General features: G+C 39.6%; 1 protein-coding gene across 1 annotated transcript in view; it reads right to left on the bottom strand.

Annotated features, from left to right (window-relative positions):
- Window positions 1-2,036: 2,036 nt before the first annotated feature.
- Window positions 2,037-24,335, bottom strand: part of SLC1A2 (solute carrier family 1 member 2) — a 79,526-nt gene continuing 57,227 nt past the window's right edge. Inside the window, exons 5-11 of the mRNA XM_041421124.1 lie at window positions 23,817-23,976; window positions 20,731-20,857; window positions 18,089-18,322; window positions 15,568-15,762; window positions 11,542-11,676; window positions 5,927-6,158; window positions 2,037-2,165 (exon numbers count right to left, since the gene is read on the bottom strand). Of these exons, the coding sequence (XP_041277058.1) occupies window positions 2,091-2,165; window positions 5,927-6,158; window positions 11,542-11,676; window positions 15,568-15,762; window positions 18,089-18,322; window positions 20,731-20,857; window positions 23,817-23,976 (1,158 nt within the window). The 3' untranslated portion in view covers window positions 2,037-2,090. The remainder of the gene's footprint in view (window positions 2,166-5,926; window positions 6,159-11,541; window positions 11,677-15,567; window positions 15,763-18,088; window positions 18,323-20,730; window positions 20,858-23,816; window positions 23,977-24,335) is intronic.

Here is a 24,335-nt window from a genome sequence, read left to right as displayed (position 1 = left end):
CAATTCCATCCTTCACAAAAAAAAAAAAAAAAAAAAAAAATTAAATCCTCAAGATCCTTCAGCAGGCCTTTGGGAAAGGCCTCCCCCTCTAATACATGTTAGAGGCCTACAGAATTCACAGTGGTTCAATATTGGTTAAATTATACAGGCCATTTTGCTTAGGATTTGCTTGGCCATGACATTCAAGTGATGACAAAAATACAGTGGTAAGAAAAAATATTCCACGATAAATGCTTAAATGAGGGATACTCTGACAATGGACTTGATCTTGCACATCATCAATCATGCAAGCAGCCTTGGCTGGCTTAGGTCCGTGTGCAGTTTCAGAGATATTTATATGAATGCAGATGAACAAAAGCAGATTATATTTTTACTTGAATAGCTTCTACAGTGCCAAATAACACTCTACGTTATTATAACACTCTACATATTAAACACATTATTCCCCTTTAGACCCATGACAGGTCTGAACATTGACACTGAATGCCTATTTCCATAAATGTTTGAACTCTGTTTCTTGCCATTTTTAAGTTCACCATATGCTCATATTTTGATTCATTCTGAAAACTTCTGAGAGCTCCCCCCAATTGCACAAAGCTTGTTCTGTGAGAAGAACCTTCCAAGACCACATGGCTCAGCTTTGCTATGGAACATTGCTAACAGTATAATGGTATTCACCAGTATCTTAAAATTGCTAAGTATTAACAAGCACCTTTAAAAAAATTTCAGAAGGTGTTTATTCTCACTGCAATTTCTTCTGACAGGCTGAGTCAGATATAGTATGTTGATCAAGCATTGTCTCATTAATTCAGATGCCATGTGCTCAAATAAACGTTTCTCTGACATTAGGGAGTTGTATAGTTATTACTCTGCAAAAGAGACAGAGATGTAATTCAACATACTGGCCTAAATCCTGAAATTCTGGTTTCATTTTTATTCAGTCCTAACCCTGGACAAATTCTCTTAACTTTATATGGAATTTGGTTTAGCAATGAATTCAGGATTCAGCCACTCTATGAAACATGGCAGACTCAAAAGATGGCTTTCACTTCATAGCAAATGCTACTGAGGATCACATTCAAAAATTCTGTAAGAGTAATGGGTTCAGAACTTGGTTGCAGCTCATTATCAAGTACCCGCTCATGACATCCATAATCAATCTTAGTAGTACCTTACTTGGGTATCCCATGCACGGCGGAAACCCCTCTGACAACAGTGGAGCAGGGTGAATAGTAAGGTACCACCTACTTTGATTAAAAATGGCACAACTGAGTCCATGGTTTTCTGTATTTTGCACTTCAGCCATAGATTTTAGTGACCTGGAATTATACTGCCTTGTATTGTATGGTGCATCATGGTCACAAAGCAGCACAGTCCCAGCATAAAAGAAAGGCTGTACCTGCCCTGGGACATCTGATAAAACCACACCACATGCATATACAAATTGAAGGTCTTCTCTTGATGCTAAGTTTTAGTTGTACTGATCTAACAAAATGTCTGGGACAATTTATGACTTCTATGCATTAGTCCTGCCCCGGATCTAAGCTCAGTTTAAAGTACAACTAGGCACAAAAGTACAGTGCTTGTTATTGTCAAAACAAATGGAAATCTATACGGATGTTTTCAAAAGGTATTTTAGCCATACAGCGATAAACAGATCAGGTATGCCACAAGAGTCACCAAAACACTTGAAGGCTTACGTGGTGTTATGTTTCTCTTGTATCTGTGACCCTGAGTCCCTGTAGTGAACTGTACTGGCACTTTGATCTTCCCATTTTGCAGCATTTACATTCTCTGTGTCTTGAATGAAAGGGGAAGTGGGTGAGAGCGCATTGCACTGCATGGAGCATTCTCCAGGTGCATCATCCAAACAGTAACACAAGGGAGACAGATGGCTATGGATCATTGCTTGGCAAAGACACTACAATGACTTGATGAGATCTTTGCTAAGTTTCAGTTACAAAATTAAGCAGAAACTGTAGATGTTAAATAGGAAAAAAAAAAAAAAAGAGAAATCTTCTTAATCATGGTATCTTCTGCCACAAGACAGCTTCAGGACTTATTAAGGATGCAGCTAGGAATCTCTTCGTTTAGTTTTCCCGTTTCCAAGGCTCTTCTTCAACAACATTGAAGTCTGCAGATTTGCCATTGGTTGCCAATGTTACCTGCAAGTAATTATCATCAACAAGCAACTTAAAGGCCAAGGCACTTGGACAAGAAAAGTAGTGAGTTTTATATGGAAGATTATGATATTTACATGAATTACATACACTGTCACTTATTATATAAGTAAAATGTATTTATTCAGAATTCACAAAACTCTCAAATAGTGAGACTCCTGTTCGTTTATTTATTATAATGACTAGAAAACATCAGTAGTAGAAAAATGTTCCACATTTTCTTAACCTTCACTGAGGTTTTGTTTTTTTTAAATAAATATGTCAGATTCTGCCCCTGTCTCTTGTAGATTTCTCTGAATTACGCCAAAAACAGATTTTTTTTTTTAATGTAGAAAATAGTGTTTTTTTCAGTGGAATTCCTTAGCAAAGTTGCATCTTTGCATGCAACAACATGAAAAATATGCAAGGCCAGAATAATCATAGATGTGTATCTATACAAACTCACCTACAATTACACCACCTTTAAAGAAATGGAAGAAAAGACATGTCGTGAAAGTATTGTTCATCATACCACTATAATAACAATGTAGTGAATGATTTTGACTACAGTCCAATTAAAAATTCACAGTAATGCTAAACTGGTCTCACATGATGTACAGCAAAATCTCACTCTTTCCTGTAAAGACATATGCAGGAATTTTTAGGTTTGAAGCATAGTAAAAGACCTATAGAGATCTACCAACTCACAGTGAACACTGGACAATGTTCTCCATTCCAGAGACCAGTATAAATGAACCCTTGTTTTAAGAAAGAATCTCCAGCCAAACGACTTTAAAAAATCAAAAATAAAAAAGGTAAAATATCAATTTAACTTTACAAAAGTGATGTAGATCTTGCAAAAGTGAGAGAATCTTTCATTTAATTCTAAATGGATGGCTTACTTTTTCCTAACTTACCTTGTAAGTTAACATCTTCAGCTTCAAATGAAAACTTAAAGACAGAGCTGAAATTCCCCATGCTGGATAAACAGGATGCATGGAAGCATTGGGACATGGAAACATGACAAAATGCACTGATTTTTGAAACAAAGTCAAGCTTTTTCTTAGATAATTGGAAAGGGAAAACATGCAAGTACAGGAATGAACAGCTTATTCAGAAATGAAAATCACACAGAGTCACGTGAAATATGATAATAAAAAAATACAAAAATATCATGCAATAACAACCACTCTAACCCCATACAAAGGTAAACTACTTATTAATTATGTACATTGACCATGCAAAATTATAAACTACTAGTGTTATACATGGAATATATTACAGAAAGTACATAGAAAGGGCATGCTAGTAGATTAGCTTTTCCATATCCTGACCAGAGTTGCAGTAAGCTTTTCAATCCACCAGCCCATTGGACAGGATGAAGAGATGGCTTTTCAAATTTAACAGCTGGCTGTTTCAAAGCCCCAGATCCTACTCTCTGTTGCCTTTGCAAGTCTAACACTTGGGAGTTGTAGACCACTTCAACATGATCCAAATGCTTTGCAAGTGCCAGCATATATTCATAGCTCATCAATTAAGTCATAGCAACACATCCTTTTGGCAGCTTGCAGACAGACAAGAGAAATGACCTGCTCAGAGTCAGTCTTGTGCTCAATCCAGTAAAGCCTGGCTCTTTTCATGAGTTTAAAAGTGCAAACTGTGACTGTGAGCAGAGCAAACCTAAAACAATTAAAAAGACTAAATATTTCTAGCTCATAAATCACCAGTCCCAAATTTGAATTAAAGGGTGTACTTAGGATGACATACAGCACCTTTAATCCATGCTTTTGAGGCAAGCTATTGCCTCAGCTGAGGGGAATTATATGAGAAACTGAAGGAGAAAAGAAAGTGCAGCAAGTATTGATTTCATCAGTAGGCTACTATTTTTTAACTTGACTTGGATCTGTCTGCAAATCTGAGAAACTGGGAGCAGATAAAACTATCAGCATTCAGTTCCATAAACATAATCTTAAACCCAGTATTGTCTATTTAACTTAAAAACAGTTTTTTAAAAAATTCCAAAAGAAGTTCTCCAAAAAGTGTGTGTGTGAACATACTCTTTATCTTTCTTTCCAGAGAGTTTGTTTTTTTCTTCAATTTTTAATCTCTTGTGTCCTTGCCTTTTTTGAGGAATATAAATTAATGGCAAATCTCAGTTTTGTGTAAGCATGTATTCTTTTTCCATTTCAGATCTTATTTTTTAAATTTTCCAAATGGAAAAAGAGTGGGTCTGAAGAGAAAGGGGAGAGCCGTGCCAGAAAAAAAATATGATTTTTTAAAAAAATCACTTCATTGAAACCTTGGAAAATTCAGGGAAAAATTACAGATAAGATGAATGCTGTTTGTTTTTTTCCCTGAATTCAACATTAATTTAGCCCCTAAAAATTCAGGTTTGGCCTGCATTCTCAGGAAGTAAGCATCAGGAAAAAAAAAAATCATTCTAAAGAACATTTCCAGCCAGGCCAGAGACAAATGAAAATGACAGTATAGGATTATATTTTCAAGATAAATGGTGATCTGCTAATGAACTTAGTGCAGTCATTCACAGCTAGATACTGGCTCAGTTGTGGAAACTGGAAGGTACAAGAGAATCTGTTTGGATAAATGGCTAAGGTAGCCTGATTGGCAAACCCACTGTCTCAAAGACAGTGCACAGCATCAGTCTGGAGCATTAATCAGTGCAAAAAAAAAAACAAAACCCAAAAAACGATGAAATTAGAAAAAAAAAAGACTATTAAATGAGAAGTTCCACCTTGTTTTCCTTCTTTTCTCCTCCTTTTCAAAAGCTCTTTCTGGATTTCAAACAGCTCCATCCCAGTGGTGGGTTCTTAGTGAACTTTTAACCACTAACCTCCCGAGCTGTCTTCGCATTCAACTGGTGGGGTTGCTCAAGCTCACCTCACTCTGATCAAGACATCATTATTAGTATTAATATTGCATGTTAGCAAAAAAAAAAAAAAAAAAAACCCAAAAAACTATGAAATTAGAAAAAAAAAGACTATTAAATGAGAAGTTCCACCTTGTTTTCCTTCTTTTCTCCTCCTTTTCAAAAGCTCTTTCTGGATTTCAAACAGCTCCATCCCAGTGGTGGGTTCTTAGTGAACTTTTAACCACTAACCTCCCGAGCTGTCTTCGCATTCAACTGGTGGGGTTGCTCAAGCTCACCTCACTCTGATCAAGACATCATTATTAGTATTAATATTGCATGTTAGTTACAGCAAGGGTTACAGAGGGAAGAGAGTGTTTGTGCCTTAGTGCCTCGGGAAGGATGGCTGAGAGAAGAGAAGCAGAAGCGTGCTGTGAGTGCAGGAGCATTCTCATGCTAAAGTGCGTTCAACATGTCGACCTCTGAACAGCATATCATGAAGGCAGTCAGCAAGTGACAACACCTGCATCTGAATTGCAGCCATCCTTCATTTGGGTTGGCAATTAAGTTCTCTGTTGCCACAAAAATTAAGTAAATGTCCACAGAAGGTGATGCCATATTCTCTGTGTCTTGGCATATTCCATAATACGCTGCATCTTGCCTTTTGATATGTAAACAAAGTACATGATTTTTTCCCATCAAATGACAAGTTTTAAGAAGGGTGCAAAAAACCATCTTTTGAACTGCTCAAACACATTCAAAATGTCTGGGGCTCATGGACCTTGTTGTCACATTGTTATTTGCAGAACGATTTGAAAAATACATGCAGGTTAAAAAATAAGATAAAATAAAGCATGCAGTGCTATATACATGTCTCAATATCCATAAATGTGAAAGGTACCTTGCACTCATCTACCATGACTGAGTTGTGAGCTGCAAAAACACATTGGTTTGAGTTGTTTTCCCTATGATTTTTCATGTCGTCATAGATTGACTGAGTCTTGGTCATTTCAATGTCTTCATGCCCTTTATGATGGGAATCAATGGTGTCAAGTTCTGCCTTGGAAAGGTGGTAGACAATGCCAGCACCAAAAGAATCCCCCACTACATTGACTGACGTTCTCATCCGGTCCCTACAAAAGAAGGAAAAGGCAGAGGCTGAATGGCATGAGAGGAAGAAAAAGTAGGGCATGGCTGCCCTGTTTATGGTACAGTTACTGCATTTGTTTCAGGAAGCTTAAGGTATCTTTTTAACAGAGAGATGGGAGCTTTCAAGGGAAATGGGAGAAGTTTGCTTTCCCAAGGGACTTGTTTGGACAGGGAGGATGTTCAAATTCCCATGTCCCAGCTGCTTATTCTCATGGAGTTTGGCAAAGAATGTATGCTAGATCACAGCCAAATTGCAGAGCTGTGCTTTACTGAGATCCCTCATGCCCTGTTCTGAAGATTTCAATATCAGGCTGCTAGGCTCACACTCCTGCCCTTTGTTTAATCTGAATTTATCAGAGCACTGAACTTAATGCGGCAAAGAAAAGGATTTTGATTCTGATGAGCTGTTCTCATTTCTAGTTTGAATTAACAAAAGGTCTGTCCCTTTACTCTCAGTGAGCAAATTATGGGGAACAAAAAGGCCTGAAATATCTCCATAATGCTGAGGCTATTGAAGCTCCTCTCCTGGCACCATCTTTACAGATGGCCATCTGTTGGTGTGGCAGCATGCCCACTCACACTACGTGCGCCAGAGCTTGGCATATGAGCAACCCAAATATAGGTCATGGCCTACAAAATTATGAGCCTGTGACAGCATTTCACTAACGAGTGCCCCTTGATGTAGGAGGGTGCCAACAGAGGCTAACATGCTTCATTACAAAGAAATATGTTTGTTGGCACTTTCTGGACAGGATGTCATCAAACAGACATGCCGCCTTGTGGCTCCAGTGAAGTCACAGTTGTGGGTTTTCTCCGACTTCAGAATTCTGCCCCAAACCTGACCAAAATTCTGCAAAAATGCGAGCTGGGTCCTGCTATCTTTCCTGCTGCAGGAAAAAAAAAAAAAATTAGTCTCATTTGCCTCTTCATATCTGCACTAAACATAAAACTCCAAAAAACCTTCTGACCAAGGGTTGCAAATTAAACTGACTGAAAGCAACCGAGTCTAGCTCTGCCAAATAGGTCAGAGAAGTAATTACACTGATTAATTCTCAGAAGTATATTCAGGAAGATTCATTTACAGAAAATGGCCAGGTTGAACAGTGTGGACATTTGCCAAGTGACAAAAGCTAACATGTAAGACCTCATTTCCCAAGACAGTGATGAATTTCAAAACAACCTTTCTAGTATTTCTAGTACTAGATTTGTGTGACATCTCCTTTTTCTGTAGAACACCGAGAAGAAAACATCTAAATATATAATGTCTTAACTGGCAAACATTCATTATTCATGCTTATTCATGGCTATATCAAATTTTGAGCACATTTTAACATCTTTGCTCTACACATCAGTAAATCTTCCTTTCTCAGCTGTGGAATTATAGCTCCATTCAAGTTTCTCCTCTCCCTCTCAACATTATCATGCTTACATATTTACAGACTTTGTGGTGTAATATCTTTTCTGAAGCAGTTAATTTTATTTTTTTTTTTTTGGCTTCAGAAGAATACCCAGAAGGAGAAAACTTCCACAGTAATTCCCTCGAGAAACAAACCAGTATCCTATAGGAGGAAAACGTCCTTCCAGTTTTGCTTCACACAAATTAAATGCTTTATACAGGTCTCATCCAATGCCTGTGAAGACTATTTTAATCCTGGTCAGAGTGGTAGAATAGGAAAATAAGACTTTCTGGTGTGATTTTTAATTAAAAACATTAAATACACTGAACCTGGCAATACAACTACAAAAAGAACACCTACTTAATTTTTTTTGCATGGGTGGTATTAAATTTTGAAAGGACTCACTGATGCCAGATGACAGAGGGATAGTATGACATGCCAAAAACCCAAGGTGGAGAGAATACATAAATATAACTGAGGCAGAATTCAAGTTCTGAAAGGGTCATTTGAGGAGATGATCCAGCCCATGCACACGTAATACTAGCTGAGAGATAAAGCAATACAAACTGCACACTGATGCACAATGTGTTACACTGTGTGATCCAAAGGAAACAAGGAAGCTCCTTCCAACAGAAACAGCAAAGTCTCAGCTGTCAGGAATCAACAGCAAAGTGCCACTGACCTCTTTTGGGGCAAAGAACACCTTTTGAAGAACGAAGTCAATTGTACTTACTTTTTTGTTAAAACCAATCAACCAATTAATTCCAGGCAAGTGGGATGATGTAAGCAAAACAAATATAGGAAAATTGCGGTCTAGACCCTGTTCATTACATCCACATTTCAACTGGGTCTGAATATTCTGAATCTAGATCTAAGACAAGGCTTAGATCTAGATTCAGAATATTCAGACCCAGAGTGAGAACTGAAGCAATCTTTTTCTGAGTTACTGAATGAAGGTTTAAGTACCGGATCAGCTGCCCAAGCTCATTTTCCCTAATTCCTCGCTCTTTGCTGCAAAATACCACTAATCTAGTACCACTGATATTCGCTAAGCTTGTCAGCTCACATCTGGAGAGTACCCAGTTTGTGGCTCAAGCTAAATAAGCTCATTTTATTCCATCTGTTGGCATACAATTGCTGTCCTATTAAATGTCACTGCTGTGTTGTCCTTGGTTTTAAACTGTAAGAGAGACTGTAAGAGTGAAGAAAGACTGTGAAATCCTGGGAAACTTGGCTGGTTGAACGAGCTTACACTGGGTATGCATCCATGGGATGTAGAAAAATTGAACAACCCAATGGATACTGGAGAGGCTTGAGAAAAAATCAACATGGAAACCTTTCAGCTCCAGTTTGAAGGAGAGAGTGCAAAGTTTAAGGATTTGACATAAAGTGATCTTTATGTTACACAATGACCAAATCATCCAAAACTGGTTTTGGTAAGACCACAATTTCAGATGGTAGTACTGTAAAATCAGCTGACATTCTGATATTTGCTTTTATAAAAAATAACGAAAAACTTATAGAGTAGAATATTTTTTAAAACCTTTTTAATCTGAAATTGAAATGTTATTGAAAGGATGTTCTAAGTATTTGTATATGGCTGGTTGCATTTACTCATGGGTTCCAGAAAAGTGGCTGGAATTGGGTCATAAATGTTTTATTAACTTTCTCTTCTACATTCTGTTAGGAATACTGCTGTAACATTATTTAATGTTACAGCATTTAGTTTCAGATATCCTTTAGATCTGGTTTGTGTGTGCAAAAGCTTGCTCAGAAGTTGGTCTGTGTGCCTTTTCTTAATATAGCAATGTCAGCAGATCATTTTTCATAGTTCATTAGATCATTATGGCTACCACAACACAGCCACTAGAAGACAGAAAATGAAGATATTAGCTGTTGAACATAGATTAATAAATACAGTGGCATAACACAGAGCTTTTCACCTCTTCTATTATCTCTTTTACCTCTCAGTTCTGAATCACCCTGCACTGGCACTGCTGATCAGTAGTCCATGAGAATCCAAACCCAACCATTCAGGCTGAAAGTTCTCTTGTTTTCTATTTATTTTGAAAAGACATCTTATTTCTTTCAGAATTTCTATCCTTCCTATTCCTACATTCACCATGGCTACAGCTGCACAGTACAGAAGTTTTTATTTCTCAAGCAAGGTTGGATTAGCCAGTGGGGACAATGCTGCTGAAATGAAACACCCACTAGTGGATTCAGAACTGCTGGTAAACTTACAGTTCTGAGGCTTGCCAGCATAGGCAGATCTTCTCAGTCCACAGGAATATTTCAAATATATATATCCCTAAAAAAAACCCAAGCAAACCACAAGCCATTTTTTCACATCCTCCTACCAGCTGCAGAAACCTACCTATTTGCCTTACTTGGAGAGTGAAGAAAAACAGATATTTAAAATATATTTTTATATATTTTTTCTCACCTTCTTCCAGTTGCAGATTCCTATACCACTTTCCTGTTTTCAATTATGACATCATAAATATAATAAACCCACTGAACATCACATCCTTCCCTATGCCTGCTGTACCTTCTCATTTCACCATTCTCCATCATATCATGAGATTCAGTCATATATAAACAATCTAAGTCAAGTTTTCCCTTTCCCTCCTCAAGTTGTAAATTCCTTTTTCTTTCTTCCCTGAAGCAGAAATCAGAGCTGCATGTTATCCTTCAAAATTCTTAGTGACAGAGAGACCATGCCAGTAGACCCAAAATACATGTCAGAGGGTTGATTTAGTTCATGATTTTTTCTCAATAAGCCAAGAGATAATGACAGAAAATTAAACAGCTATTTTATCTGCACAGGTACATTCTCAACTCCGCTATTTCTTCTTGCATAATTTTAGTTGTCTATCTGGAACTGAAAGTTACCAGAAGCAGGCAGCTGAGGCTGCTAGTGTAGAAGAAAACACATAAATAGTACAGTTACATTTATGTCTCCCTTTCTGGGCACCACAGCTGGAACAACAAAAACAAGTGTCTTTACTACTTCAAAGGCTGTTATGGGAGAGCTGGCCGTTGGCCAGAATAAACCAGAATATACTGTGCTGCAGCACTACAGGACAATACAAAAGTGTCTCTAGAGGCCAGTACAACTTAAGGGCTACTGAGTCTCTTTCAGCTCTGCCCAGATGACAGAAGGATATCCCAGCTGTCAAATGACAGCAAGAGAAAGGATGTGGCCTGGCATACCCTCTGTCTGTACTTACAGCTTCTGGATTCGAGTGCTGAAGACCAATAGCCTCAGAAAACAATATGTGGGTTAGCTGTTTCTTGCTGGAGGACCTGTAATGGTACTGGAGGACTTTGATCACAAGTTCTTGGAAATGAAAGCCATTCTTTCTAGTCTGAATGATCTGTCAGTAAAATGAAACTAGGGAATTACCTGCTTTATTTCAGTTTTCATTCTTATTTGTCTTTGGTCTTTGTCCTGCCCTGTAACAGGCTCTTTTTAAAGGTATTTTACTTTCTTATATACAAAAAGAAACCAACTTTCCCCCCTACAAGTATAAAACATTTGATACTACAAATGCCCACATCACTCTATAACCTGCTGGCAACATCCTGATGGAACTTGCATTTTCAGCATTCATCCTTCATTTTAGAGCAGAACTATAACAAATGGAAATACAAAAGCAAAGATTAGAAAACTGCCCTTGAGTGATGGAAAGGCATCATTAGGGAGGAGTTAATATAGAAGTGTGAGCTCACAAGTGTGCCAAGAAGACCCTTGGCTCACAGAAACTGACTTCAGTAGCTCTGTTACAGTTTGTAACAGCTGAGAAGCTGTTTTCAGTGTCTCCTAGTTTACTGAATAGCCCATTTCCTCCTTTGGTTTATCTGTACAGGAGAGACTCACAGTTCTTTAAGACCAATGTAAAGCACTGTGGACAAACATTACTTCACTGCCTTTTCTGCACCGAGCAGCGGCATCAGAACAACTTACAAAAGCCAGTCAACAGCAACAAGCAAACTGATGTCCTGGGTAGGGAGACCCACTGCAGTCAGGATCAGCAGCATAGTGACAAGTCCTGCGCTGGGAATGCTGGCAGCTCCAACACTTGCAAGGGTGGCAGTCAAACTGCAAAAGTAAAAATCAAATGGGAATAGAAGGAAGAGAACCCACACTTGCATACTAATGTGACCATTAGGAAGGTCATATTTTTAATGTGTTCATGCTATAAAACACAAGTACATGATAAATCAAGGTAAACTGAGGTCATATTTTTTACTCTTGCGTTTCTCTAGAAATATTTATTAGGGGAGGCCAGATCTCTGGGGTTTGTTCTGAGAGTTAGAAGAGGGTTGTCTATAAGCGAGTTATGACATTCAAAATCTGTGTTGTGGTGTTTTCTAAACTCGACAAACTCATCCAAGGTTTTGAATCCTGAGTTTTGACCATCCCAACATGCCAAAGTTTGGTGACTACAGGTTGAATTTTCAGGGTGATTGATTTCTGTTTATTTATACTACCTTAAGACTGAATTGTGAGTTAAAAGCTGAGAGAAAACAGTTATTATTAAATACAGAAGAATAGGAGTCTGGTATCCAAAACTCCCAAAATACAAGCCAGTTCTCTACCAAGCCTAGATACAAATCAGCCTAGATGAAAAAGCAAAATTGATCCGATTGTTTCATAAATCCAAACCTGTGTTTGTTTTTGCCTCATATATTTTGATGAAGATCAGTACAGTGAACATCTGAGCTTCAAATGTTTGTAAAAACGTAACACGGACCATAACAAATATCAACAGCATTGGGCAGTCGTATAAAGAGTGGAAAATAAATTTGTCATAGAGCAAGTCAAGGGGAGAAAAACAGGGAAGAGGAGAGGGAGAGGAGGAGGGTAAATAAAAAGGAAAGCAGGTGAGAGGGACCAATTTCATTTATGTTTATGCCTTTTTTATGCCACACATGAGGTAAAAAACTGCTAAAGGGGCTGTATACATGCTGAGAGCCCTAACACATGCCAGGTTTTGGGGAGGCAGAAAATGGAGGGACACTGTCTCTGGGGGGACTTCATCTGGCCACCAGTCAGGGCAGAGAAAAGTTCCACAACTGGGCTGCCCAGGAATAAATAGTGGGAAATGGGGCTGTGGGTGGAGCCTTAGCACCTGAAAGCACGAACTGTGCCACAGCAGGTCCATTTCCTTTGGGCTTCCTGGAGGGACCCAGGGCACACCCTGCCACTCGTACCCAACAAATGTGAAAGTGTGTGGGGGGAGCTCACAGCTGGTCTGGGAGTCAGAGAGGGTTAGTGACAGAGAAGGAGCTGGTAAGGGTCGCCTTTGCTCCTGAAAGGAGCTTTACCAAGATGTTAGCGTGGAAACGAAGGAGAGAGAGAGATAAACGAGGGACAGGCTGCCTTGCTCCAAGGAATATTATGTGGATTTACTCTGACCAATGAATAAGTATAAACTTTGTGAAAGAGTATAAAAAGACAGCATGCTGTAAAATAAATATAGAGAAGCCTTCTTAATTACAGTGTGTTCTTCAGTTTGTTCATCTTGGCACCAACAAAAGTGCCTCCAATACTGAAGTAGGGGAGAACAGACTCTACAGGAAATACTTGCCCATTAGCCCCAGCACTCATCTGTGAGGATGTTGGCCTGATTTCGAGCTGCCAGATGCCGTCTGGCTGGGTCTGACCTAGGCTGCAGTGTGTTTGTCAGGTGTCTGGGTTAGAGTGCAGCCTGGCTCACTAAACACCCAAATAGGTCCAGCAGATGTGCAGGCAGGATGCTCTGCTCTGCTGTCAGGCTCTGCAAGTGATGCCAGATCCTCAGGCACTTCCAGCCTGAACTGGTAAGGGATTCCTTGCAAGCTCTGTGAGGAAATGCTCCTGCCTGCCTTCCCGCAGCAGCGCTTACAAACTTGGAAGGGAATTAAGCTGAAATTGTTCAGAACTAAACAGAACCGGTCTTAGCTACCAAAATCACCCTTTTCCAAAGAACACAGAAAATCAGAGGAATGAAATGACCAGTATGAAGCAACTAAGGCTGGTCAAAGGCTAATTAAGTCTTTATGAGGTTATGTCTGGGTCATTTGAATATCATCAGTATCACAAAGTGTATATTCCAGACAAAACCTAATAATCTTTCCTTCATTTGTATTGTAATCTCAAGAGATAGTTCTTGTCATATTGCTGTAGCAAAAATGCATGAAGAGGAAAAGCAGTGGTTTTGCAAACCAACCAAAGTTGCTCCCTGCTTTGTAAATGTCAGTCGCAAAGCTAGATATACTAGCCTTGAAATGGTGAGATCAGGAAGAGCCAATTGCTCAATCCCTCAGAGAAAGAGAAGATGAGTAACTCAGGTTCAAGCCTACCAAATCTCCTGGACAACAGCAGATTCTTGATTTGAATTTCTCTTGTCTCGATTTAGTTTAATATGTGGCATCTCTGAAATTACTGTTTCCAGTTTTAGGAGCAAATATGGATCATGTAGGTCTAGCATCTGCCTTCATTAGAAGCAGCCCTGAAAACCTCTTACAAACTTGGCTTTACTATTTCAGGAGTCAGGGCAGGAAGTAAACAAATGGAAAGTGTGGAACTAGTATAGCTGGGCAAGAAACATAGAATTAGACATCCCTTTGAAGAAGTTTCTTTAGTGTTAAAAAGGTTTAATAAAAGAAAGCTGTGTGGGTGAAAACGACAGGAAGAAGACAAACTTGGCAGCCTTCGCTTGTGGTTTCCATTTTAACTATTCAAAATGTTAGACCTGCTGTCTTCATCAAGTTAAAACTCCCTTACAGTAAACAGTCTTCAATCACTCTCATCCTTTTTTAATGGGCACTTTCTTTTCTCCTTACAGATACTCAGCTTTCTTCTGGATAAGACAATTTGATATGAAAAGACTACAGTTAATATTTGCTGGGTTAGAGATAAAAGGTCTGGGAGTATCCAGACCATGCCACAGACAATCTCACCCTCAGGATGGGCTATTCTCAGTTCTTTTTTTTTTTTTTCCTGTTCACCAAAGTCACAGAAAAAGTACAGGCAAATATAAACACATAGAAAGATTTTTTTACGTATAATTTTTTCTTCTAGTGTACATAAACAGATATATTCTAGAAAGTGAATGGCCAGTACATGAGTTGTAGCATACCCCGAAACTAAAATAAAAAAGAATTTCATTGGACAGAGAATGCCTTATACTACAATTGACATTGTTTTGTGTGCTGGTTTTGGCTGGAGTAGAGTTCATTTCCTTCACAGTGGCTGGTATGGGGCTGTGTTTTGGATTTGTGCTGAACACAGGGTTGATAATACAGAGATGTTTTGTTATTGCTGAGCAGGGCTCACACAGGGCCGAGGCCTTTTTGGCTTCTTGTACAGCCACAGTGGTGAGGGAGCTGGGGGTGCAGGGGCGGAGACACAGCTGGGAGAGGTGACCCCAACTGCCCGAAGGGATATTCCACACCACACGTGTGTGGAATCATCAGTGCATAAAGTGGGAGGAAGGAGGAGAAAAGAGGAGTTTGGAGTGATGTCCTTTGTCTTCCCAAGTGACTGTCAGCTGTGGTGGGGCCCCGCTCTCCTGGAGGTGGCTGAGCACCTGCCCACCTGTGGGAGGTAGTGGATTTACTACTTGGTTTTCTTTGCTTGTGGGCACTGCTTCTGCTTTCCCTATTGAACTATTGCTATCTCAACCCATGAGTTTGTGATTCTGTCCCCTGTCCCGCTGGTGAGGGAGTGAGCGAGTGACTGTGTGGGGTTTGGTGTCTGCCCGGGGTTAAACCATGACAATTGTCAGCTGCAGAAGTGTAAAACACCACCAGCGAGCACTATGGCTGCAAATGATAGAAAACACATCACCCGAGAACCAGGACCCATATATAAAACATTCATTTGTATATCATTATTAAAAATCCATGGATTTCATACTGAATCCAAGTGAGACAACTCAGCTACTGAGAAGACATCCAACCCAAAGCATTCACATGTAGAAACAAAGGATTCTCTTGAACTGACCTCACAGTAACTATCTGGCCTCCATCCAGGTCAATTCCATTCATCTGTGCTATGAAGATGGCAGCCACAGCTTCATAAAGGGCAGTTCCATCCATGTTAATAGTTGCTCCAACAGGAAGAACAAACCTTGTCACACGCTTATCAATGCCGAGATTTTCTTCAAGACACCGGAATGTGACGGGTAATGTTCCAGCACTAGGGAGAGAAAGCAAAAAACACAAAGAAGTCATAATTAAAATCAATATAATACATACACATAAGGGAGCAAAATCAGAAATTTTAATACCATTGGTTACATTTTCTACTTCCACTTTCTGCTGTGATTTAAGTCTTTTTTGGACAATTTTTAAGTTAGGCCTACATTTAGCTGGAAGTGGGACTGAGGCCAAGACATGAATGTGGCTTGATGTAGGATGAGAGCTTGAGAGTTCCTGGATGAATTTTTCAGATTCATTGCTGAGGTCCTGCACCACAGCATTGCACGTGATGCAACAGACCCAGAGTCTGCTGCAAGAGCCTGTCAAACTGCCTCCCTCCCTGGGGGAAGTACCTGGCCATTCCCACTTGGCCTGAACGTACAGTAATCCATTGGATTCTGTGTTTGTTGGGGGACCCTCACCACCAAGAAGACCTGATGGACAGCATCAACAGGATGCTGGTGGGATCCACAGAGTGGAGATATGTCACTCTATTTCTATTTCTCTCTCTTCCTTCCCTTCTCTCTCTCTCTCTCTCATATTTACTATTAAATAAAATCCATACTATTGACTTTGGCATATAGTCTTGTTTGCCCCTTCATGCAGGCGGAGGCATTTCTAATAATTTTAAGAACCAGACTGTAACACTGATATACAGACCTCTGAGTGTGATACACAGACCTCTGAGTGTAAGGACAAATTTTAAATTTCTTTGATTGTGAATTCACTCTAAATGGAGAATTTGGTATGGCATTAAGGACTGAAAAAGCCAGGCAAAAAAATACAATCCAAGTTGTTCCCAGACACTGGAGGACAGGAAGAAAGGATGTAAAACACAGTAGGAGGATAGTAAAAGATGCAAAAGATGGGTGGAAGAGAACAGCTCTTTGCACAGATACACAGTGCCTTGCTTTTGTGGGAATGTTTCAGGTCATTACATTCACTTGCTCAAAAAAAACCACCTCCATCCAAAAATACTGCTGAAGTGGAAACTCAAACACTTCAAGGAACAAAAGCCTCAGGTAAATTGTCATTTATGAAAACTCTTGGCCACACCAGCTCTCCTATAATCCAACACTGTTTATCACAGAGCACAGAATTACTGAGGTTGGAGTGTATTTCTGGAGGTCACCCATCTCGACCACCTTGCTCAAGGCATGAGCAGCTAGGGCAGGTTTCCCACATTTCCCAGGACTGTGCCCAGACAGGTTCAGTGAACCTCCAGGGATGGAGAGTCCACAACTCCTGTGGGTAGCCTGTGCCAGCATTCATGCACTGTCACAGTAAATCCCAGCAAAAAGAGTTTCCTTGTGTTCAGATGGTACTTCTTGTGCTTCACTTTGTCCCGCTCCCTCTCTTCCAGTCACTGGGCACCACTGAAAACAGGCATCACTTCATCTTCTTGGCATGTCCCATCAGATGTTTATGCACATCAGTGAGGTCCCCCAGAGACTCTTGTTCATCAAGGGAGAAGCTGTTCAGCAGAGTGGTTTGGGTTGACCCAAAGAGACAGCTGAATTACAGTTCTTTCAAGGCATTCTTCAGATCAAGAATGCTCAGTTTTCTGGTGGCCTGTTTTGAATTGGGTTTTTTCTTTTCACCTTTTTAATTAAAATGGAAGATTAAATTTTCTTCAGAAACAAAACACTGATTGAAGGCAAACACTTCTAAATATGGTATTTAACTGAAAAACATTTACAAGTCAAGATCTACTGACTGCCCCAATGCAAGACAGCAATTTTTGATTTTTAAAAATTTATTACTGAGAGCTGTGTTACTTACAGACTTTTCTGGGTCTGTTCTGTGCATTGACAAGTCTAAAATGCTCATAATTTCACTGAAGTCCAATTATTTTGCCAAAATTTATTAAAATACAAATGGAGAGAGGTTTTTTCCTTTCTTTTGTGCAACCTAGAAATGTTTGTTTTTTCTTTCTTGAATGCAGTGAGACTGGTATTAACATGCTTTCAAAATAAATAGAATTATCACTTTTCCTAGTTGAGGAAACAAGCACAGAATTAACACAATTTGCACAAGTGATTAGGCAAATGGCAGAAAAGAAAACAAAAGAAGAAAGGAAAGAAAACAAAAACGTAGGTCTCCCAGATGTCTGCAGGTCTCTGCAGAGATACAGCAGAGACCTAGAGAATCCTGAAGTCAAGTGGTATTTTGATTTTATTTAAACATGGCTGTATTAAAAATAGTTTTCATTGAATGGCATAAAATGATTTTGCAATGAAGGTCAGAACAACAGATGAACCGTGTCTAAACAGCACATAATAATCTGCTAAAAAATAAAACACACTGGTATTTCTCAGGTGTACCTGGAAGCTGTGCCTAGTGCTGTGATCCATGCCTGGAAAATCCCAGCAAGGAATGAAAATGGGCTTTTCCTTGTTATCACAAAGTAGAGCAGAGGCAGGAAGATTCCTCCATGGATGACAAGACCCACAATCACAGTGACCATGTACATGCCAAGTTGTCTAGCAACTACTTCTAGGTCCTTGATTGCAATGATTTTTCCACAGATGAGGCAAGCAATACCCAACGGGGAATACCTGGAGAAAGAAAACAAGCATAGACAGAACTTCTCGTGGCAGTGCAGTCACAGAAACTGTGCTGAACAAAACACACACTGGAGAAGAGTAGGGAGCTCTCGGGCTCAACAGCGAGGTGCATGTCAAGAACTGATGGAAATTCAAGGGATAGTTGTCACACCTTTTTTAAAAATAATGGCCATCTCAGCAAATTCCCCATCTACTTCATTTTCCATCCTATCAAATGTAATATGCCTTTCCTGAATAGTTCTCAATCCTAAAATAACATTGTACAAGAATATGATAATGTTACACAGGCTTGGATCATTATAAAGAATGGTGCAGATTTGTTCTTAAAAAGTAACATTTACAACCCATTGTTTATCTGGTTTTAGGAGGTTGCATTATTTTATTCAGTTAAACTATTTGTTGAAATTAACTGCTTATATCTTGAAGGCTGAAAATGTTTCCACTAGGTTCTTTCAATAATTCAGACAAATGCTTTTTAATTTATGGGTTCTTCATTAATTATGTACTTTTGTTATTTAGGGTAGGGGTTTTGTCTCCTCAATCATTAGAACAATACAAAGGAAAATGATTTTCAGAGTAAAAGTGCTTCCTGGTTTTTGTTAGAATATCTCATGGTTTCTCAAGCCATGTGCCCAAGGCCTGGAAGCCTTCAATCACTTGAAATGGAAGGCCAGCTGTTATACTAGTTATCATAAAATGCCACGTTTCAATGAACTTGACAAAGCGCAGCTCTTACAGAGAGTTACATGTTGTCAGAGCCAGATGTCTGTTTTGTTTTATGCCTGTGTAGCAATGCCATGCTCCTGACAGTCTCTAGGTGCCATGGGAGTTGCAGATGTCTGTGCTGAGCAATCATAAACCAAGCAGAATGTAACTCTGCATAAGGAAGTGTTTTTTTCTGTATAAACACACACTAAAACCCTCTTGCTTCTGGCCTCAACAAATCTTTAAAAATTCTAAACAGAGATGAACAAAAGGAATTCCCAACATCAATTTCCTTCTTTCATGAGAAGAGAAATAAAAATCACATCAATAAAAATAAATATTTACAGTGAATGTCTTGAAACTTAAAAGATTTCCTGCTGTTGCAACACTGACTACTAGAGAATGTTTATATTGTAGGCAGGGTATTATGCCTTGGCTCTACCAAATGGTGCTAAGCAAGAGTAAATTCTAGCTCCTGGAGGGTTATGGGGGTATAGTAACCATCAAGTGGAGATTGAGTAAATATTGAAAGCTTTGTGAATGAAAAGAGCTTTGGTTTTATGCAGCAAGATCATCTACAGAAAAGCAGAAGCGTATCAGGAACGCAAGGTCATGGCTTCCAGTTCTTTCTGTTATTCTGCACATTCCCACACTGTTGTTACTGTCTGCATCACTCTGCCCTAACAGTGTCCCTCTGAAACGCTGATGGCTCGTGCTTCAGGCACCCTGCTCCCCTTCCCACACACTGTCCAGAGAGCTCTAGAGAAGAGGGCGGCCTTGGAACTCAAGGAATCACTCCCAGGGACACCAGGGAATCCCAGGCAGCAATGAGCCACGCTGTCTGTGTTATGTTGGAGTGGCTATTCCTACTCTCAAAGATCTAGGGAACACATTAGTTCAATGCCAAGCACAGCAATGCATTTTTATGTTCTGGAAAACTGGCTTTATGTGAGATGGCCATGCTTGGCACACAAATAGCTCTGGGGAAGCACTCAGAAGAAACATTAAAAAAAAAAAAGAGTCAGAGAGAGCCACCTCGTAAGTATAAACAAGGGCCCAGACTTAATTGTGTAAAGTTACTTCCTTAAAGGCAAGTCAGGCCCCATTATTACAAACAGGTATACTTCAAAAACAGGGCAGATATCTTCCAGTGACCTCATTGCAGCAAGACTGTAAGATATTCTGCAGAAACTATGAGTAAAAGGATTACACATCACTGAAAAGTACTGGAATTTTATTTCATGCTAAAGTATTTTCACGAAAGAAGAATGAATAATGTGTGTCTACAGGCTTTTTTGTAATTATACCTCCTAGGTAATATCCTGGGATTATACTAACCTCCCAGGAAGATTGGGATACTCTTGTATGGGCTGTTCTTGCTTGCTTAGGTGTTCTCCTCTATAATGAACTTCCATAATCAATGTGGCATTTGGAGGCCTTTGCTGGTACATGCATGTGTTGTATTTCAGCACAAAAAGAACAGAATCTCTTCAGAAGTGTTTCAAGTTGGATCCTAAATAATCCTCACCAAATGGAAATAATGCTGCTGTGGTTCTAATATAGCTTCCAAGGCTTTAGAAAGTCAACTATTTAATTACACTGTTTACTAACAAACTGGCATCACTATAGCAAGGTTTTATAAGGGCTTTTTAAAAATTACTTTTTTGTTCTGTGAGTTAGAACTACAAACTTACCACATGATCATGGTTACTAACTTCATTACAATCTCATTCAGGATGTTGAAGAAATCCACCATCATCTTGGCCTGTTCTCCCATTTTCCCCATAGCAATGCCAAAAGCAATAAAGAATCCTATCAAACCTGTTGGGAAAAATTGCAAGACAAAAAAGAAGGCTCTTAGGAAGTTTTCGCACTTAGTCAATGTCTTGATGCTACCTGCAAATCCAGATTTCACAGAAGCATAGAATCACAGTTTAGGTAAATTTGGAAGGGAGCACAGTGGGTCATCTGGTCCAACCTCCATGCTCAAGCAGGACCATCCTAGGCACATGGCACAGGATTTCAGAACTATAGGGTATTACACATGTCTTGGGACTTTATAATATGTACTCATGCTCAATTACCATAATCAAATCCAGAAAATCTTTCATTCTTCAATGTTTTACTAAATTCCCATTTAACAGCCCAATTACAGTTTCATTGTGTTTTTTATCGTGTATTGATCTGATCATCAAAAAATACATATACAGTAATCTTCTCAATGCCATTCAGCTACTAGAAACCTCATGAGCCCTGACAAATGGAAAAGGCAACACAGTGCTGCACTGTAACTCTGTTGTTAAAAGAGTTGCTAGAAACCATGAGGTATTTTCTCAGGCTTTACAAAAGTGCCTTGACAGACCAATCAGTCCTGGAGTGTGGGGAAAGGAAAAGTAGCCCTAGATCTTTTGTAGGGCAGGAGTATTCCTGTTAAATGAAGAAGGTAGAGGTGGGAGGAGAAGGTGGGTATTGCACTTAACCACAAAACTCCCAATAAGCAGCTTAACCTCACTGAAAAGGCTATCAGTTGATAAAAAATTGCAGCATTCAAAATGGGTAACATTTGGCTCCTAAATGTAGATTTATCTGGAGTATTGGACTATCAGTGTGAAAAAAACAATGGATGCATCTGTCATGGATTACTTTGGAGCTGTTTCTTCAATGCTAACCTTTTATATCCAGAAATTTTCAGCGTCCAGAGTTGGATTATTAAGTGATATTGACAGATGGTTTGAATCTTCAGCCATTCTTTGAGGCTAAATTTTCAGTCATGATATGAGTTCAGTATTTAACAAATGTGTAAACTAATCTGGGAAATTCCTATGGAAAAAACCTATTGGGACACAAAAGCATTCAAGATAAGGGAATATGAGCTGCCAACACCCTGGGAAAAGACAGGCTGTCCCATAGCCTCACACTGGGTTTAGCAACCAGATTTTTTTTCTTTTTTTTTTGTTTTTTAACCAGTTTCCTGTATACTAAGTCATTCTTTAGAACCAAGCTATCTTTGTTGAGTCAGTTGAATAGGGAAGTGAAGCATATGTTTGTGTGCTGCAGAGCATAGAGAAATGATGAAAAGCTTTTCAAAGACCAAGTTACTTCCTGGAATTCAGAATCTGCATTAGAAAATGTTAATAGGTAGTTTTGTTCATTAATTCCAAATGAGCTGTTATGTTAGTCATGGGAGTCAGATTGGTTCTTATATGCAGGAATTTGCCTGGCTTGTACAGATTATCCAAACTGGATGGCAATTCCCACAACATTTTCATTTCTTCATTCAAAATCAAAGCCACAACAAACCAACCTAAAAAGCTCAAGAACATTTGAGAGTCACTGGTCAAAGCACCACAGCAAATTCTCCAGCTAAACTGTCTATTTCTTTTCTGTACGAATTGTATTCAGCCTTCTAGATCTTTTCTTATCCATGACAGAGCCTACTCAAAACAAGCCCAGCATTAAATGTAATGCATCTCTCACTCAGAACAGCTGTTTCATTTTTATGCATAAGCAGAATTCCAGGAGAGAAAAAAAGAGGTGAGGGCAAACAACATTGGCAACGAGCTGCTGCCTCATGCCTGGTGCAAAATGCCAACTTGCAGCTCTGAAAGTGGCTCCTCTGCCCACAGATGCTGAGTGGAATGAGAGCCATGAAAGCAGGCAGGATACAGGGCTCTTGTAGAGCAGGCTGCTTCACAGAAAAACGAGACCAGCTTAGAGATGCTATCATCTCTCCTGTATCTAAGCAAAGCAGCCAACCAACTCACCAACACCTCAGGAAGGCCTGCAGACAGCACTGTGTCAGTAAGAGCTGTTCAGCAGCTGTAAGAGGCCATTTTCCCTTCAAAGATTATGGCCTAGTGTTGAGAGAAAGCAGGGGGTTAGGTACCCCAACATACTGTCCCACTTTGTGGACACCTGTAGACAGAGAGGTGTCAGCCTCAGCCTTGGTGCTGTCACAGAGCATCTTCAAGTGTAGGTGGGAGGCTACAAATTGAGAGCTAATCTGTGACTTCACCCACATACAGAAAGGAAGGAGTTGAAGGAGGAGCACTCCTCTCTCAGATGAAAAAATAGGGACTCTAGACACAGAAGAAAAAATAGAAGTGGTGTGGAAGCAGTTTGTTTCTCGCATGCCCCCATCCCAGACTGAACAGTTGCTTCAGGAAAAGGTAAGAGATAGGCAATGTTTTCCTACCACCTCCACTTGCTGGCTTGTCCAGACAAGATGGCATGATGGCAATTGCAGCTGTAAAGGTCAGCAGCCAAGATGAAAGAAGGAGGGAGTTGTGACTCAGAAATGTGTCAAGCCTTTCTGGAATTTTTCTTGGGTGGTGTGGTTCACACTCCACCTCTCACTTCAGGCTCTGCCGCAAGCCAAATTAGTTCAGCACACCCAAGACACCTACTGGAAACAACTTGGATCCACCAGGGGATGTGTGAAGCACTGGCTCTTGAAGCTCTCCCCCATGCTGTTTTGCCAATATGCATTACCCTAGATCAGCTGCTTCTAGGATGAAAGGATATTTTGGGTAGCTCCTACATGCTTTACCACTGTACTCCTCCAATTCATAACCACAAAGCTGCCAGAACAATTCACTTGCTGATTTCTGTGAAATCTCAGAGATCAACAGACAGCCAGTAGGTGATAACACTTGATGATATTCTGGAGAGACTAAATGTGCACAGAAGACCAGATCAGACAACACTGACTACCTAGCCACAGCAAAAAGCTGTGACATACATATCATGTACATTTTTGACAGAGAGAAAATTTTCTTACCCAGGACATTCATGCCATCCTTAAATTCAAGTCCCTTCTTAATTACCATTTGGGCTTCAGGTGGTGCTGTCTCATTCACCATAGCAATAGCAGAATCAGTGACATTAGGCGGCTCCTCAACAGGTAGTGGCACCAGCACTCTCTTGGTGACAGTTTGGATCTGAAGGCAATAAAAAGGGAGGATGAGAATGGAAATAGACTGAATGCATCCATGTGGTAGACAAGGAATTAATAATAAAAAGTCTTCACTGAAAATTACAGGGAATTTTAAAGGATTATTTTATATTATATTTTAAAGGATTAGATATGCATTCCACAACCTCTTAACCCTTCTTCCAGAACTAAGTTTATTTTTCAACAGTTTAAACTGCTACAAAGTACTGGGGGTCTTCCTCATGACTCTAGTGTGAAAAGTATGGCAAATGCATGTTTTTTATCACTACAATGAAACATTTTACAGGTAGTCCCTTTGGCCAGACAGTTCACAAAGGGTGCTTCCCAGACTGTGTCACAGGCTGA

Source organism: Onychostruthus taczanowskii, unplaced genomic scaffold (assembly GCF_017590055.1).
Source record: "Onychostruthus taczanowskii isolate IOZ18803 unplaced genomic scaffold, ASM1759005v1 scaffold69, whole genome shotgun sequence".
Taxonomy (NCBI): domain Eukaryota; kingdom Metazoa; phylum Chordata; class Aves; order Passeriformes; family Passeridae; genus Onychostruthus; species Onychostruthus taczanowskii.
This window is presented reverse-complemented; position numbering and strand designations above follow the sequence as displayed.